This window comes from Carettochelys insculpta, chromosome 3 (assembly GCF_033958435.1).
Source record: "Carettochelys insculpta isolate YL-2023 chromosome 3, ASM3395843v1, whole genome shotgun sequence".
NCBI lineage: Eukaryota > Metazoa > Chordata > Testudines > Carettochelyidae > Carettochelys > Carettochelys insculpta.
In genome coordinates, this window is record NC_134139.1 from 89,997,425 (window position 1) to 90,010,347 (window position 12,923).

Here is a 12,923-nt window from a genome sequence, read left to right on the forward strand (position 1 = left end):
CTATGGCAGAGGGATCGCAATTTCAGGGGAGAGTTGGCTTGTTTCCTGGCTCTTTTCCTTATATTCAGCTGCTAAATTGCAATACAAGAAATTGTTCTATTAACTATTTACCTAATTTCATGTTTTCATGTAAGCAACTCTTCTCATCACAAGGTTGATACTATATTGGGAGGCAGTGGCCTGTGTAATAGTGAATGTCCCCCACATCCACTATGTATCCAGGATACTATTGTGTATGAAAAAGTACTGTACACTGTCAAAAAGTCTGAGAATCCTTCTTTCTGATTCACACTTTCAGAAGTCTTTGCCCTTCTGCGATATCATAAAGGCAGAAAATAGTGCATACCAATGAAAACACTTCTTTTCCACTTCTACCTGAACCCAAGAAGTTAAACACTCAACGATACCTTCCAGTTATTCTTTCACATGCTTGCCATGTTATTCTTCTAAATTTCTTTAGCTTGAATGTCAATCGCAGCTGTCTCCTTACAAGTCGTGAGTAGAAAGACGGCAGAAAAAAACAAACTTTGCCCTCTTGGCTATTTCAAGCACCATATTGTACAGGAGGACTCACTAACCAAAATCAAGCATTTCCAACTATAATGCTCTCCTACAGTTGGCAACAGAATATAGACGAGGCCACAAGCACTCAGTTTAATACAAATGATAAGCAACAATGGCAGAGGAAAGTGATTATTCTAAACTACAAAGCTCAATATTGTGCTATGGCTATAATCTCTCAACCCTCTTCATTTGCCAGGCATTTCAAATTAGCAGTACTGGAGCTGCAGGATGAGTTGTGTTTATAGGGCCAAAAGGTGCCATCTTTATTCATAGTCAATACAGGTTGAACTGCTCAATTTACGTTTTTTCTTTCAGTGCAGGGTACCTGATCTCTTACACAGAGCACATGCTAGGGATAGGAAATCACTGTACAATACCATCATTATTATTTTTTTCTATTTAACAGTTTAACCATCAGAATGCTTGTATTTTCCACACAAATAAATGCTTATAAACATGTGGTCATATACACATATCTGCAGTCTGTCCCTTAGTGTTAACTTTCACTCTGATCTGGAGCCAATTAAGAACACAAATAGGATTATTTTTCTAGCTTACCTAAGGATTGCTAGGGACACTTCTAAAATGTTTGTTGGGACAGGAGGTTTGGGAGACACAGGATGCAGTCTAGCAAATATCTTTTTTGGACTGTTTAAATTAAAACAATTGTCTAAGAGGCAACAGTTCTTCTACGTACCAGGAGATGGCGGTTGAATCTTAGGTTGTTTCTTAGTATCTCCAGTGCTGAAGACTTCTGGAGGGGGCTCCTCCCCTCGTTCAATCTTACACTCAAAGGCAAACAGGTACTGAATATACTGTTTTTTCAGGGAGCTGGCTGCACTGCTCGAAGTGCCAACATTCAGATTAGTTGCCAACTCGCGCCACTTCTTGTTTTTATTAACCTAAGAAAATAAACGTCAGAAGTATTGGTTTGCAGCAGAGCAGATTGTTTAAAGCCAAGACACATTGCACACTGCACTTAATGTCTTGGTTTACTTTTTTATTTGCCTCTTTTAACTAATGCTCATTACTCCCTCACTCAGTAACGCACAACAGCGTTTACAGTTATAAAACCATTAAGGAACCTGCTGATAGCTACATAAACAGCTCGTTGAGAGTCTTCTGCATGCTGCCATCTTCTAAATGTCTTGCACTCTTTCAAGGCTTGTGCTGTTCAGTTAGCTATTTATCTCCATTCAAATGCACTCTCTTACTCTCTCTCTCTCTCTCTCTCTGACACACACAAACACAACACATACACTAACCCTATTCTAATTAAAAAAGCCGCTTCTAAAAACTAATTTAAAAAGCAATAACAATGTTCTTCTGCAATTTAAGTGTTTTTAGCACTGATAATGAAAAATGTTTCCTCTAGAACAGCTACCAACCAGCTGTCAGATAGCTTAGCTTGTAATTCTTGGGTCAACTTCGTTCATTTTAGGGCTTCTTGTGGGAGTGATTCAATGATCCCATTGCAACAGGAGATGCTGAATCAAATGAGGCACCTTATTAATTAAGACAGACTTCAAACAGAGTAGGGACTGTTCAGACTATGCTCTCAGTTGAGGCACACTGGGTTTGCCACAGCATGTCTGACCACTATCCATCCCAGCAACGTTTCTAGTAGCGAACAGTATCTTTCCATTTGACAAAGGTGAAAATTACTCAGTATGCATCAGGCTAGATGTGCAGCGCTGGGCACAATTCTATGAGGTGCTGAGCAACACTGAAGTAAACGGGAGTTTGAGGTGCTCAGCATCTCTTAAGATTATAGCATGTGTAGCTGTCTGCAGTGGAGGAATAGGTAGTTTACACCATGAATGCTACGATGATCAGCTAATATTTGAAAGCATGAGATTTTTATCACCCTCTCATCACATAAATAACTATGAAGTTTTTTACTGGTCATACTAGTTGCCAACTCTATATGCCACTAAGGATACCTATCTATCTATCTATCTATCTGTCTGTCTGTATCCTTTTTCTTTGTGTTCAATAACCCCTTTACAGCTACCAGATAGGATGTATCTCTTGGAAAAAGAGTTAATAACATGCAGACTGGCATGGCCATGTGAAGAGTTTTATTTTCTCTGTGTATTCTGGGCACATCTGGTAGCAACCCAAGAGTTACAGAGAAAGTGATTTTCATAAATTGGCACTTTTGAAGCTTAAAAAACCCCATCACATTGTTCTTTTTTTGCCTATTTACTTAGCACTACATGGTATACAATGACTATACTGCATTATGCACCCAGAAGTATTTATTACCTAAATGTCCAGTCTATTGGCATGTAAAACAAGACTTTCCTACAGAAGGCCTCCGCATGGCTTTGGAAGAGGGAAGCAAAACGCATTATGATGCATGGTGAAATAAAATGCTTCTGGAGGATAAATACACACCACCATTGCACATCTATGCCCTCTCTCTCACTTGGAAGAGATCCTGAAATGCCGAGAGCAGTGAGAGGGGTAACTATGCTTTGCAGGTGGGCACCATTCAAATTATATTTAAATAAATCTTATTAGATCACAGTGCATTTCTTTGTAGCCCTAATGAGAGAACAAATGTTAACACATTCCCAGTGAATGATCAACCTTTGCAGCCTACAACTCACTTTCCTTTCAAAACTGTCTGAGTGGGACAGCATCTCCTCATTTGTGATCTATATTGGTTCATATCAGAAAGTAAGCTTGGGCTAACAATGTGGTTTTTAAAAACAAATAAAAAAATGAACCTTCTTGCTATAAACAAAAATTCAGGTCCTTATAGGGGTTCAAACTTCATCTCCCACTTTAGTATTCGCCAATTGTGTAGAAGCATTTTAGTCACTGTAGATGGAATCCTGCAAATCTGTGGATATCTCCTTTATATCCATGGGAATGTGCATCTGCACATATGGATGTGGATTTCTGCAGACATGGATGTGGATATTACTTTTATATCTGTGCAGGGCTCTAACAACAGACAATCAATTGCTGTAGCTGGACTTAAAAAGAGAGCTGCAGAGTGTTATGACCAGTAATAAAGGTTGCAAGTTAAGGGAAACTCTGGAGCACACATCACCTGGTCATTGCAAAAGTCAGGATGGAATCCCACCTTTCAATCACATACAGCACTTAACAAGCAACATGGATTTTTGACCTTTTCTGGCATCAGTTAACATCACCAATGTTACTGAATGGCCATGTTATAGTTCAATATGCTGTATCACGCCATCTGGAGCACAAGTGTTGAAACCAGCTGTCATCATTACTGGAAGCGGATTACCCAAACTGGTGAAGCGGGAGAACTACCCAGGGCTCACTTTTCCCCAGCCCAGTTCAATTTAACACACTGCTGTTCTTAGATTGTATGTTTTATGGTAGAGAGATGTGTGTATTTTAGGGCCTGATCCTGCAAAGGGCTGGTCACCTTCAAAGCCCCTGAATTCAGCTGGGCTACATCTAAATGGCAGCCTAACCTTGAAGTAAGCTATGCAATTTGAGCTACGTAAATTGTGTAGTTTATTTCAAATTCATTTTAAAATAGGCTATTTTGGCATTTGGCACTATCTAAACAGCACCAAATGTCGAAAGAACACACTATTTTGAAGCATCCCTTACTCGTCCTGCAATGAGGACTACACGGATGCCAAAAAAGTGCTCCCGTTATTTCAAAAACTATTTTGAAATGATGGTTGTGTGTCAAAGATATGGAGTAGCTATTTTAGGATACCTCTGATATCCTGAAATAGCCCTGCCGTGTAGATGTAGCCTTTGAGTTGTGAGCACCTAGTGGGGATGGGATAAATTGAACCATCAGGGCTCCAAGCCAGCCCTGGTACTCCTCACTCATATAAAGAGTAAGGGAGGTCAATGGGAAGGTTTATCCCATTGACCTCCCTCCGTGTGGACGGCCAGAAAAATCAATTTTTGATACATCAATTCCACCTATGCAATTGTCATAGCTGGAACTGTGCATCTGAGATCAATTTTTTTGGTCTAATATAGACTTGGCCTATGTAAATCAATATTCACTACATCCTTGTGACTTAGGCAACTATTACTAACCGCAATCTGTATGTGGGAAAATTTACCTGATATTCTCTTACTTGTGACACCACAGGCTTCATATTTACTCTCAGTGGGAAAGACAAGATTCAGTGCAGCAAACTCTCCCTCCGACTGCTACCAATTCCTTTTTTAATTTCAACCTCTCCCTACCCTTCTTCCTGCCTTTAATTTAGGTTTCCCATTATTGGTTATTATTGTATTTAGATTTAAGTCAGTGCAAAACATGTACTAGGTATTTTACAGAGATAAAAACACAGTCCCTTCCCAGCTGAGTGTGCAGTCCAAACAGACAGAGAGAGAAGAATGGTTTGGGATAGTGATTGCTTGCAAATTACATACTCCAACACCTCCTACGAGATTTGAACTGACTTTCCCTAGAGGCACTGCTCTGGTCTGAGATGAATGGATTCAGGCTCTCTCTCTTCTTCCATCTCTAGAACAACTGTTTTCCATCACCCGTTTTGATCTTCTATCACCTGTTTTGATCTTTTCTAACTCTTCTCTTCTTATTCGCACTTCGTGTAACTCACACACCTACTGGTTAGCCTTATCCTAAATGCATGAGATGTACCAGTTACTGGTGGTGGGGGTGCTCCAGCCCTGGCAGGCGGTGGGGGGGCGGGGACGGGAAGCAAGGGGAGAGAGAGGGCACTGCTGGGAAAGGAGGAGGGGCCATGCCTTCTCCTCTTTGTTTTCAGGCAAGAATCTGTAATGCTGCAACTAGCCAAAAATATTCTAACAGGAACGCAGGGCTAAGTTTTAGACTGTCTAGCTGCATCCATTTCCTCTCACCTGTGCTAAACCGCCAATCTCTTTGACACAGACATATAGCCTGAACAGGTCCAGGGGCTTCTTGCCTACAGCTGGCAGACTGGCCACAGGCGTGCCCCTTTCCTCCATGAAGGTGAGATACCGATCCACCCACATCTTGCGTTCTGGCTCACTTCCCAGCTCATAGACTTTTGTGATCTTTTCTCCAGTTGTGGTGGAGGAACTTGATTTCTAGAGCACAAAAAGAAGAAGAAGAAGAAAAAAAAAGAGTTGGGGGAAGGGTGGGGAGGGAAGGGAAAAGAAAGTAAGATACTCATAACACTAAAAAAGAGAAGATGTCAAACAAACTAAAGCTATCACACAACAGTAAGGAATGAAGGCTACTAGTTCTGGCGCAAACAGGACATTCTGTCCATATACTGCAAGTTACATGATTTTAAATAAAGGGCCCAAACTCCCCATTTTCATTATTTGCTTGTGTTTCACTGATCTGACTTTGGATCCCAGAAGGCAAGTTTCTGATGATGCCTCATAATAATAATAATAATAATAATAATAATAATAATAATAATAATATACAATTTTAAATTAGAGTACATTAAAATCAGTCTTTTCTATACAATGGTAATACAAAGAACAGCCTAAAGGAAAACAAGCACCAAAATGCTCCCTCACAAGAGGAATGTCTAAAGAAACAGCTTAGAACAGAAGTTAGGACAACCAAACTTTCTTAAGAACAGTGCTAGAATTGGGGAAGTGGGGTGTGTGGAGGAATAGGTGATTATGTGTTACCTACTCTTCTTAATATGGCTACCTTCAAAAAAGGCAGAAGAGGGGAGGGAGAGGAAAAAGCTGGTGAATCAGTGTAGAAGTGCATCCACCAGCTTCCCTGGCCCCTCTCATCATACCTTTGCTAAGCAAGTACAGACCCCTGTGAGCTGGGCTCTGTGACTTACAGGGACTGCATCACACTCACTCATCATGTGCAGCTCTCTGAATAATGTCTCCCTTCCACACAGTACAAGTGCTCTGGTTCTGCTGCAATAAGGGTCCCTAGAAAGGAAGGAAGAGGATTTGCCCTCTCATGAACTTGGGGTTATTCAAAATTGGTTGTGATTGGGATATGTGGACACAAAGGCATGTGGGAAGGAGAATTTCACCAGTGCTATGTCTGTGCTACAGCGATCTGTCGACAGGAGTTACTGTTGGAAGAGATCTTCCAGCAAAACTTCTGTCAACAGATCACATCCACACACAAAATCAGATCGAAAGAGCAACTTGCTCTGTTGACAGAGAGAGGCCAGACTGCCCGTCCGCTCTCTGGACACAACGGCCAAAAGGAAGCTCAGCAAACAGGGGCTACCTGGTGAACCAGAAGCCATCTGTCGACAGAGGGCCCCCCGAGCACCTTTATAGCTTTTTTGACAAGAAAAACTGTCGACAAAGGAGTTATTCCTCATTGCAGAGAGGGAGAATGCTGAAGCGCTGAGTTTTGTCAACAGACTGTCGACAAAACACATTGTGTGTGTAGACACTCTGCGAGTTTTGTTGACAAAAGGTGCTTTGTTGACAAAACTCACTAGTGTAAACACAGCCAGGAGGTATACGGAGAAGGAACTGTATTATTTATATAATGTGTCAGAGGTGTGGTCCCTGCTGTGGCAAACACGCTATTAACCTGGTGTCCACACCCTGCCCTTGCCCTGCTTAATTTTACTTCTCCCTCCACACCCCCCCCCCTTTTTTTTTTGCCTTTTAGGGTATAATGTTTTAAAATAAGCAAAAACATTTTTGATTGATCAGCTCCATACAAAATCCCTAAAAATGTACTTTGGGACAAGTCCAGAGCGAGCTTTCTATAGATCACATGGTTCTGATCTGCGCTTGGCACTGTGGCACGAAGCAACATGTAATGTGGTGACAAGCAACGTCCAATGACTTTAGCCTGTTGATTACTGTGATGTTTAGAAAGCCAATGACAGCTTGCATAAAGCTTTGCCATCCATCACCTTGTACTATTTGGGTTGGAAAATCTGAAGAGCTCCGAGTCTCCCTCTGGTCTCAGGCTGAAATTTGACAATGTTGGAGAAAAGCCAGGAGGGAAGAGAATCGGAGCCAAAAGCATGTGACCCTACAGTTCAGTGGTGGTGGCGGTGATTTCCAGTGAATGGGTATTAATTTTAATTAAATAAATAGCATCCTGAAAAGCTCCCCATTTTATTAACTGAATTTCTTCAGCTGTAATTCTCCCTACTGATAAGTATGTAATATTATCTCACATACTCAGAAATAAGGTGGTGTAATACTGAATTCAGTTGTGGTACAATTCTCCCAGAAATTAGTAAAGGCAAAAGCTGAACGTGGTTTACTGGCTTTAAATGGAGGGAGGAGTGTACATTGGCATAGAACCTGTGGATTGGGCTGTGAAAGCACAAATTTAATGATTCTGTATGTGATTGTGATGTCAGTTCTGTAGCCGAAATTGCTTCAGTCTGCACATTTAGGAGCATTTTGTTTTTAAACATTATTTAAGCATGACCTGTTTTTCACTTCAAAGATTATTAAAATGGAAAGAAAAAATGAAAAAAGCGGGTGGGCAGTAAGTAGAGTAGTCATAATCCTAAATATTTTATTCTCAACTAGGAACATAGAGAAAATTACATAACTTTAAACAGCAAAGCACTGTGGAGCTACACTGATACCCAGTTGAGTGAAGAACAAAATGATTCAACCCTTAACCAGTGTTAATTTCAGAGTCTCACATTTGGGATGTCAGAGGCATCTTTATCCACTTCCTGGGCAGGAAATACAAGGTTTTATATAGCAAATTTTATCTCCAGTCGCATCTAATGTAGGAGGTAATAAACTGATTTCAATCACGCTTTTATACAAATTCACCAGTACAGATATATTCAGGCTTAATATTCAAATGAAAAGGCTTTACGCTATAAAATTCTTCTTATAAATCAGTACCATAACAAAATGGCAACTGGTTTCCAGTCTTTCAGACTGAGCTCTTACGCTATCTGTTTCTCAAATTGTATTACTTTTCCACAGCATGAGAGAAGGCTCCAATATGACAGTAAAATCTGAACACTTTTCACAATTGGCAGAAGGTAAGAAGTGCTTGTCACTCTTGAAGCTTTCAGGTTGTTATGCTTTGCAAAATGGGTGCATTTTCTTTTACAATGAAACACTAATTTAAGAAAAATGCACAGGGCAAAACCAACTTCCTCAAAAGTAACTGTCTTTTTCTCTCCTGCATTCCTACATGCAATAAACTTTTTCATATTTGGCAGCCCCGGGACTGTGACGTTGCCGGATATTCAAATATTCTGGATAATGGAGACGTATACCTAACAATGCATAACACTAAAGAAAAACAGGGTTAGATATTAAGAAATAAACAAAAATGCATGAAGAGTACTTTACCGACAACAGTGGTACTATACTCTGTAACCTTATATGTATTTGCTGTACTTATTTGTGTTTATTTTCACTGTACTGTACTTATGCAAAATGTAACAAAAATTTACTTATGATTAAAATGCTAATTATTTGAGAGTTCCGGAAAATAGAATGCTGGATATGACAGAGTTTACTGCACTCAAAAATATCAAAGTGACAGATTTTACACAAGCTGCAGTCTGGTATGGCCAGATTCAGCCTGGAGAGTATGTTTAATTTCGGTATGTTTTAAATTTTAGAAATTAGAGATTTATTACAGGATAACTACTGACTAACTTGCATTTGCTGTCTGATTAAAGTAACAAATAAGGCTTATATAAGCTGTATTGCCTTGCTTCAATCCCCCCATAAAGCTAAACGCTGCTACTCCAGGCCCAGGACTCTCCTGTGAAGAGATGACCTGTCATGCCAAAGTGGGTGGCGGCTTTTGAAACAAGATGAGACAAAATAAACATGTTTCCACATTTGTTTTATCTTATATATTATTTACATTGCACCAAGGCATGCACTGAAGCCTTATGGAAAAATACTCTACCACTTCCTGTGGCAATTCTGCAAGACTCCTGCAGGCAATTCAAGGTATCTGCTTGGTAATTTATTGCCTCCTGCACCAATTCCTTGCAGATTTCAGCTGCACATAGTTGTAGGTGGTTATCTCTATTTGCAGCTGTGGATGCACTTACACAAGCATGCATGTGTAAAGCACAGCCTCATACTTCCACTTTAAGGCTGGGTCTACATTACAAAAATAACTTTGACGCAAACTTCGAATTTTAGCATCTGCACACACCCCACTTCAAAGCCAAACTTCGAAGTAGGGCATTACTCCATTCCTGGGAATGGAGTAAGGATTTCATGGTTAACTTTGAAGTAGGGAGCCCAACTTTGAAATAAGGCAAAATGTGTGTAGTCTCTCTGCTGGCTACTTCGCAGTAGTGCCTAACTTCGAAGTTAACTTGGGACAAGACCAGTGTAGACACAGCCTAAGAGTTTGTTAATATTTATGTCATAATAAAGACCTTATTTTGTTATACATCCACGAGTGCACCCACAGGAACAACTGTGCATGACAGTCAAAAGACTGCTTGCAAAAGACTATTTCCTGAGTTCAAGAAACAGTGCACAGTCATGGTGATTTTTTATTGGTTGCCTGAAGAGCCCACAGATTGAAAATCTCTCTCTGAAAGCCCTATGGGGAAAAATGTACCCTTCAATTATCTCTACTATAATATGCATACATAGATACAGTAAACGTTCATATCCAGCATTTTATCATCTGGAACTCTCAAATAACTGGCATTTTAACCATAAGTAAATTTTAGTAACTTTTTCCATAAGTATGGTATAGTGACAGTAAATTCAAACAAATACAGTATAAGTTTACAGGGTACAATACTACTGTTGTTAGTAAATAAACTACTCTTCATACATTTGTGCTTGTTTCTTAATATCTAAACTTCTTTTTCTGCAGTGTTATGCATTGTTAGGTATGCCTCTCTATTATCCAGAACACTGGAATATCTGTCAACCTCCTGGTCCTGGGGCTGCTGGATTTGAAAGAGTTTAACTGCATATACAGTGAGGTTTCATAGCATCTGAAGGGGGTTCACAACCTTACTGTTTTAACTTGGGTCACAATACCCTGATCACAGTCATACTAAGACATTCACATAATTTTATATTCTATTTTAATGCATTTTTAAATCGTTTTGCTCCTTACATGCCTGGTACAGCCAGGCCCTATAATCACGCAGTTGCAAAATCCCACTGTATCTATCACTATCCAGTCCTCATTCTGTATCTTCTCCAGCCACAGTTGCATAAAAGAATCACTGAACAAATGATCCACTCTGCTAATGCAGGGGTACTGCAATACTACCACAGACCACGCTCATCCTTGTCCCCAATCACACAGGAGAATTCTATCAAAACCTTAGCGCTTGGATAATCTGATGAATACATTAGCCAGCACAGCTTGTTTTCATACCTCACTGGAAAGAAAGGGGAATCCCAATCACCATTTCTATCAGCATCAGACTACTTTTGTCAATATCAGCTGTGAACGAAGTTATCCAACAGTTTGGCTTCCACAGAATAAAAGAGATCAACTGGTGGACAGCCCTTATTTTTCTGTCATCTTGTAGCTCTCCAAACCAGTACTACTCTAGTCACTAAGGCTATGTCTACACTAGCCAAAAACTTCGAAATGGCCATGCAAATGGCCATTTCGAAGTTTACTAATGAAGTGCTGAAATACATATTCCACGCTTCATTAGCATGCGGGCGGCTGTGGCACTTCGAAATTGATGCGGCTCCTTTTTGAAAGGACCCCGCCTACTTCGAAGTCCCCTTATTCCCATCTGCTCATAGGAACAAGGGGACTTCGAAGTAGGTGGGGTCCTTCCAAAAAGGAGCCCCGTCTGGACGATCCATGCAGTGGTGAGCCGCGTCAATTTCGAAGTGCCGCGGCCGCCCGCATGCTAATGAAGCGCTGAATATGTATTTCAGTGCTTCATTAGTAAACTTCGAAATGGCCATTTGCATGGCCATTTCGAAGTTTTTGGCTAGTGTAGACACGGCCTAAAAGTATCTATTGAAAAGCTATCTGAAGTTATGGAATCCTTGGTAAGAACTCTGAAAGGGAGAGCGTACCCTGAAAATAAAGCCATGATGCCTCTCACATCCTTCACATAAATATTCTAATTCTGTGTTAATTTTAAGTGAAAATAAAGTATATATATATGCTTGTGATTGTCCCTGGGATCAATTAACAAATTATTAAAATGAACTCAGGAATGCATGTTAACTAACCAAAAGATTTTTCAATCTTCCAGAGAGAGAAAAAAGAAAATCATTAAAAAAAGAAAGAAGAAAGAAAAAAAAAAGAAATAAAGAAAATTTGCTATCATCAGTTAATAGTATTGTCCATTCAGAAATATTATTAAAGTAAAGACAGGATGGGACCTGGAGGGCACAAACACCACCAGCTGCCTTCTGAGACACAAAGCCAATGTCATACGGACACCAAAATTAAGGTGGTCGACTTCATCCCTATACTTCCCCTGTTCTCCCCTGCACAGCTTACGCTTTATACATACTTCCTCAGGCCTTTTAAGGTTAAATTCATACCAGTGCAGAGGCATTACACAAGAACTCTGAAAATACACTTGAGCCTATTAAGTTTGGCTCGCAGGTCTTGTATGAACACTCTAACACTGGCAAGAGCATTACCTTTCATGAAGAAAACTGTCTTTGCAGATAAGATGCTATGAGCTTAACCACTTTTCTCAGAGGAGAAAAGAGTTAATAACTCTGAACTGACAGTTGAGGTCTATAAACATTTCTGGGGACAACTTTAATGTCTGGCTCTACCTGCTGCCACAAGACAAAAGTGATTAATAATATTCTCTGTCTGGGATGTTAAGTATATTTTCAGGCTCTGGGATGGTTAGCCTTTTTCTCCTTTCTCCAAATTGCTTTGGCCTTCAGAGGTGGTCTGCAATTTATCTTGTGCAAACTAAGGTGTTACTGAAAACTAATTGCTAAGCTATGTATTAAAATTGGATAAAGCATTATATTTCTTATATAAATATAATATAGCATTTGGCTTACATTTATTTTTTTAAATAATAGAACAAATATTTTCTTACTTTAAGAAACAAGCCAATAATGGTCAAAAAATTATTACCTCCCCATATCTGCTCATGTTTACACTTAATTTTTTTTTTCTTTGCATCTCATCTGGAAATTTAACTTTGCTTACATGTTATGTCTCTGTGCTGTTCCGGATCCAGATTTTTCTGCATAACCTGTTTCTAGTGTGAGTACACACTGTTCATCTAAAAATTAGCTTTCTAAAAATATACACCCATTAACTTTTTCATCAACCTTTGGGTTAATTTCAGCTAACCGAGTGAAGCAAATCACAACTGATACTATTTTAGAGTGTGCCTGAGAATTTGTTATTTCCACATATCAAATTTGGAAATAAAAGTGCTTCAGAACGGTAAAAGACAGACTTGCCTGAGGTGCCTTTTGTGGCACAGAGCCTGTAATCTTGACTGTGG

The 12,923-nt window shown here is 39.7% G+C and overlaps 1 protein-coding gene across 15 annotated transcripts in view; it reads right to left on the reverse strand.

Moving 5' to 3' along the window:
• The window catches only part of ARID1B (AT-rich interaction domain 1B), a 462,469-nt gene that overhangs the window by 39,751 nt on the left and 409,795 nt on the right, over positions 1-12,923 (reverse strand). For all 15 annotated transcript variants that reach the window (XM_074990332.1, XM_074990329.1, XM_074990331.1 and 12 more), the window contains 2 exons: positions 5,410-5,619; positions 1,262-1,466 (listed from right to left, as the gene is read on the reverse strand). In XM_074990332.1, the coding sequence (XP_074846433.1) occupies positions 1,262-1,466; positions 5,410-5,619 (415 nt within the window). The remainder of the gene's footprint in view (positions 1-1,261; positions 1,467-5,409; positions 5,620-12,923) is intronic.